The 6430-nt window shown below is 31.4% G+C and overlaps 1 protein-coding gene across 2 annotated transcripts in view; it reads right to left on the bottom strand.

Moving 5' to 3' along the window:
• PPP3CA (protein phosphatase 3, catalytic subunit, alpha isozyme) overlaps nt 1-6430 on the bottom strand; it is a 187933-nt gene that overhangs the window by 74029 nt on the left and 107474 nt on the right. For both annotated transcript variants that reach the window (XM_011967210.1, XM_011967209.1), the window contains exons 3-4: nt 3774-3885; nt 2532-2677 (exon numbers count right to left, since the gene is read on the bottom strand). In XM_011967210.1, the coding sequence (XP_011822600.1) occupies nt 2532-2677; nt 3774-3885 (258 nt within the window). The remainder of the gene's footprint in view (nt 1-2531; nt 2678-3773; nt 3886-6430) is intronic.

The raw sequence follows: 6430 nt of genomic DNA, 5'->3' as shown, positions 1-6430 counted from the left end.
AGCTAATTTTTGTATTTTTAGTAGAGATGGGGTTTCAACATGTTGGTCAAGCTGATCTTGAACTCCTGACCTCATGATCCACTCGCCTCGGCCTCCCAAAGTGCTGGGATTACAGGCGTGAGGCACTGCGCCTGGCCCAGAAAGAAACAATTTTATACTGAACCAGCATCATATCTCTACTGTACTTCAAAGATAGAGCAAAGACCAATGCTCTATGCTCTATAGAAGTGTGAAAGTGTCTTACAAAAATGGACACAAAGACACAGAGCAGGAAATAAGGTTTATTTAAAATTAAAAGCATGCATTTTCTTTCCAACAGGAAAATATATACATTATTTTTATACTTGAACACTTGAACCTCAATGACAGGAAGAACTTGAATGTTTTATTTTACCTAAAAATAGTTTTTCTCTAAAAACTAATGAACTCTAAAAGAATATTGAGCTCATGGTAATAGAGACTCATGGTATGTAAATACATTCATAATTTACTAAAGTATTTCCTCAAAACTATGAGTTTCATGAACAAAAGTATTAAAGAAACACTACAAATGAGAGCTATATGAAAATGGTTATTCATTTTATAGTAGAGGTTTACAACCTTTATGCTGGTGATTGTGTCTTAAACAAAATAGTCCAATAGCACTATCCTTTCTATTTACTCTCTACAGTACAAAACTCTATTCAGTTCTGTTCAAATAATGAAAACACTATTTTGAGCAAAGTTTTCACTAATTCCCCTTTAAAAGAGGACACTTAGGAAGTTTCTCATCTTCCATCCGAGGCCATGAAATCTGATCAAGGCAAGAGAATAAAACATAAATGCATGTCTTTCATGCCCATCATTTGCTAACAGAAACTACTACACTTATTTGTAATTTGACCTTTTTCATTTTCCAAACCTATTTCAGTAAGTGGTTATCAGGTTAATATGATACATGGATACATGAATAGATAAAATATTTGCTTTACTTCTCCACTGAACACAATGGGAAAATACTGTTTACTAATTTAATAGCTTATGGCAGCTGATAGAATTAACTTGTAAATGTTGTTCAGCATATAGACTTCTCAGACTTAGCAATCAAGTTTCCAAACTCAGAAGAAATGGAAAAAAACAATTAAATGGGAATCAATCAAACAAGTGACACCAAGGGAGTCTTTGTATGAATGGCCCTAATGATAAGCAAGATCTAGAATTTGAACTGTGCCCATGGTTATTCTTAAGTGAACCTAAACTTAAGAAATAAATTCTGTACACATTGAGATTAGTGCATCACTTATTTGAAGCCAAAGACTACCTATAATACATTAGGCTTAAATATATACAGAGTAGCATGTATCTTTAGAACAAATCTCAGCAAAATTCTAAACTTTACAGTTCAAATACAGTAATTTAGAACAATGTGACCAATTTATTCTTGCTAAAATTACTGGTGAGAATAATAATAAAAAGGTAGAATTATTTCCACTCCTCTATTCTATGGGATAAGTACAAGCATATTTTCTTAGGTCTCTAAAAGTAGAGGAAAGAAGATAAATACAGTTTTCAACTGTTTATAATTCCTCCAGAAAAAATTTGATTTAGATTTCCTAGACAGAAAGCTTAATGGTGGGCACAAATTTTCAATAACATGTTATAAATATTAATGTGAAGAAATGATCATACTTTAAAATAATTCCAAGTAATATTATTTTAAAATGAGCTAAGAAAACATTTACATCGCTTTCTCTCTTTGGCCCAATTTTGGCACCAAGAAAAATACACTGAGATTTTTTATTACTCTCTATTTTTTCCCTTACATCATTGCAATCATCAGAGTTAGAAACATAACCAAAGAAATAAAAGATTGTCTATTGTACCACATAAAACTATCCCATGTTATTAGATTTATTTAAGAAAGAGACATAATCCACTTCCACATTCAATGTAACTCATCTTTTTGCTGATTTAAAAAACTGTTAATAGCCAATGCAAAACTGGAGTACTTCTTAAAAACTTCCTACAAATACTTCTAAAAAAGTACAGTTTTTCACCTATCCACTCAATAAAATTAATAGAATATTATCATTGTCCTTGTTAGATTGCTACTTAAAAGTTTCAAGTTGTAACAAATACTAGATTTTTAAAAAACCATAAAATGAACACAGTTTAACGGTTATGTTATAATATTTTCCCAAGGGCAAAGCAACATTTCTAGCATAATACATCATGACTATACAATGGTTTGTTTGAAAAAAGCCAAATGGAAATGATAAGGCATATTTTTTTAGAGGTCAAATATTTCATATTTCCAGAGACACATGTCAGATGGTAAGACCAACTCTGAGGCTGAAGAGATAAAAACTCTTCTAAGTATAAATATATCTTCCTTTCTAGATAAAAATTTAACACAAAGGAGAGATTCATGACCACTTTAAATCATTTTAACTCAAAAGGATAAAGTTAGTGGTAAAGACAGGATAATTAATGTCTTCTATTTATTACTGTAGCGCACAAAATGATTAGACTGGGAAAATAACAAAACTTACTTTTCTGATATCATCTAAGGTGTTAATCTCTGGAGACAAGCCACCATGTACACACAGGAACTGTTGGTTCATCAGGGCAGCCAAGGGAAGGCAGTCAAAGGCATCCATACAGGCGTCATATACGCGTTCTGAATACTTTATTTTACCTTTTAGAAGTGATAAAAAAAAAATACTTATGATTTATAAGCAGGATAATTTCACTTAAATAGTTTCGGTTTTTTAAGAAGTTTTCTTGCCAGGACCATATTATTAACATAAAGGCACATACTGCAAAATTCCAAAATATAATTAAGATGTTTTGAAAGTAACATATTAATCTTTTACATCTAGCATTTCCTGTTTTTGTCATTCGTTCATATTTTATAATTTTCATAACTTTTTGTATAGCAAGAGAATTTTTATATACATTCTGGCTATTTACATGCAGATGTCTCACCAAAAAAATGTAACTGAACAACTGGAAGACCAATAGAAAAACAGCCATACAGCTGCTTGATATTCCTTAATGATTTTGTAGAAAAGCAGATGGCAAGACATTTTCTAAAGCTGCTTCTATCTCACTGCACATTGCTTTTCCCATGACTTATATCTAATGTTTGACGAGGATAAGTCTTTATGCTCCACTGAATATAGGACTAAATGAAAGAGAAAAATATTGATATGTATAGAGAGATTCCCTGCTCTTCCATTTAATTGTATTTATATATAAAACAAAAATGTAAGATTTTATACCTTTGTAAGATTCAGCGAATAGTAAGAAAAATTGTAAGGGGGAAAAAGAAATTGAAAGAAGCTCTCCATACTCCTATTGTCTATGTCTAAAGAATGACATCATCTTCAGTTTTATAAGATTCACTAGAAGCTAGTATTTATTTATTGGGTCCAAAACAGAGGCATAGGTTGAATTTGCCTTCCATTTGCGTTTCTTGAGTAATGCGAGATTAATGGGTAGAATTAGTGTTCCAAACAGTAGTATCCCTAAATCATTTGTTTCTTAGGATAAATTATATCAAATTTTAATTCAAATTTTTCAATCACTTTATAAAGAAGTTCTAATTTAAAAAGAAATTCTGAATTCTCATAAATGTCCATGGTTAGAAAGAAATATAGGATAAGATCAAAAAGTGTCACTTTAAGTTTTTGACTTTTAGGCAATGGATTATATTGTATGTATCTTAGTATTGATTAAAATTACTGTTTAGCGTATATAGTGTTAAAGAAAGGAGACTGAAGTATACTTACATTCTTGTTTAAATGTGAAATACTCTGTTAGATGTCTACATTCATGATTTCCACGAAGTAAAAACAGTGTTTTGGGGTAAAGAATTTTCAAGGCCCACAAATACAGCACACACTGGGAAAAGTAAAAATCATATGAAAATAAATATTTTTTCTTAATACCTATGTATTTCATTGCTCACATATCATAAAGACATGAATAAAATGTATTACCATGACCAAAAGTCCCCCAAAAGGCTGGACCTTGGTAGAGAAGATACTGACAATCAAACAGGAAACATTGCTTTGGTAAAAAGCCAGGTCCATCTACACCTAAAACATACATACACACACTGAAGATCATATACCACAAGAAGACAATGGATTACATATAGTCAACAGAAGGAGAATTATGTGGCCTGAGGAGATCGGGAGTAAAAAAAAAAGGAAGAGGAAGAAACTTAACTAAAATATACTAGAAATAAAAATATGCTGGTGTAAAAGGATGAGAAGAAATACTGGTATATGTAGTGAGATTCCCTGACCACCTTCAGTTTAATCAAATATATACATAAATCAAAAACTTAAGATTTATATACCAAAGACACTGACAGAAAAGACAAGATGTTGGGAGAGAAGGAGGCAGGGAGCTAGAGATGAGGAAAAGTAATAGAAAATAGAGACGCAGTTCAAGTTAGGCTGAGCTTGTCAGTGCTTTGCCTCCTCATTTGGTCGTACTTTATCTTTTCAATCCTTCCATTTCTGTTACCTGATTTTTTAAAATAATTAGCTTTATAAAGAGAAGTCACTTTATTTTACTTATTAATCATTAATCATATTGTGCCAAAAGTTATGGGATACACTTCATATACCTTAAGACTCTCAACTTAGTTACTTGGGCATTGCAGTCTGTAAAAATGATGGTCAATTATGCATTCACCAAGTTGGGAATACATCTACATTTGACACAGTCTTCCTGGAATGAGCATTAAGTCAACTGAAATACTCAAGTATTAACATCAGTAATTTGTTATCATCAACTGACATTTGTTAAGAATCCATAGGCAACAGAAAACCATGCTTTGAAAAGCAAGTATGCTCTTTTATCCTCATAAAACCTGCATTCCCAAAGTGAAGCTAGGAAGATATAAAAACTACAAAAATATTGAGACAAGTCTAATTCTGGTTACTAAAATCTGAAACTAAAATCAGTGAGATTTATACATTAATAATTGGCTTTCCAATACAGTAGATATCCTGGATAATATCTATAGGGAAAAGCTGCTGACAATTTATTTGTAGTACTACTTGTAAAGAGTAATCATCTCCCTTAGTTTATATGATAATTTATGAAATGAGTGAGAACTAATTATGTTTGACTACACAGCCCAAGTTTTGGAGAAAATACTAATTATCAGAACAAATGTTTGTATTTTGTTGTTCAAGCAAGATATTATCTCTATGTAATTATGATTGAAGTAAACAAAATAATAGGTTGACATTAAATTATATATGTTACTTTAATTAAGTTTCTAATTACCACTTTCTGATTATAGTTATTAGCTACAGTTCACATGACTAATGATATTAATATGTCTGAAAAGTTGACCAAATGGCCTGTACAAGCGATCCTTAAAGCATCATGATCTGTTGATGTATGTAAAGTTTCCTGTTACCTCAGTGAGCAGTCCGGTACCTTAATGAGTCTCTGCTACGGATTGGGTTTTATAGCTGTACTACGTGTTTCAGTAAAAAGAGTTTGTATTACTCGAGCTTGTCTCACATTTCAGAGAAGATATTCATAAACTATTATTAATATCAATGGGAGGAATGTCTCCAATTTAAAATGTCTAAGGCTGTACCTTAATCTGAAAGTTATATATGTAGTTTTCCAAAGTAGTCATTAATTTAGGATGTCTAGTTTGGAATATGAATGGATATGAAAACTCCTTTAAAAATATATTTGCATGTTGAAATTGCTATTTTGAATATATTTTATTTATATGCTGGGGGAGATAATACATGTTTTGAAGGCACGTAGGCTACTTTTTTTAAAGTTTTTTTTTCTTTAAGAAAAGTATAATATATCCAGTGAAATGTCCATAACTCAAATCACAGGTTAATTAATTTTTACACAAATCCCCTGAAACCACTACCCAGATCCAGTTACATTTCAGCATTTAGAAGGTTCCTTTCAGCCTCCTCCTAGTCAATATTCTTTTGGAAATGTCATTATAATTCTGACTTCTTTAGATTAGTTTTGCCCATAAGAATTTGTTTTAAGGCAAAGCTCTACCTCTCCAATTAAAATCTAAACTGCAACTTTTTAACCCCACTCAAATACCACTAGAGGAATCACATTCTAGGACCCACATTTTCTTTTTTTGCTATCTGATTTTTTTTTTCTGACATTAGCATGTGGCTTTATCCCTTCCAGTCTTAATTGCCATAGTTCTCTCATAACTGAAACCTCAAAGCGGGATATATAAATGCACGATGCTAAATATTTCTATCCTACATATTTATACCTTTTAAATGATGCAACATACATTTAATATCCCTGATTATTTAATGCATATAAAGCACCTAGTATATGATAGGAGTTGAGGAAATATTAGTTCCTTTTCTGTAAATGAAGAAGGAAAGAAAGGAGGGAGGGAGGCAGAAGAAGGAAGGAAGGA

This window comes from Mandrillus leucophaeus, unplaced genomic scaffold, assembly GCF_000951045.1.
Source record: "Mandrillus leucophaeus isolate KB7577 unplaced genomic scaffold, Mleu.le_1.0 Scaffold792, whole genome shotgun sequence".
NCBI classification, from domain to species: domain Eukaryota; kingdom Metazoa; phylum Chordata; class Mammalia; order Primates; family Cercopithecidae; genus Mandrillus; species Mandrillus leucophaeus.
The sequence above is the reverse complement of the archived record's forward strand: the minus strand, read 5'-3'. Positions and strand labels throughout refer to the sequence as shown.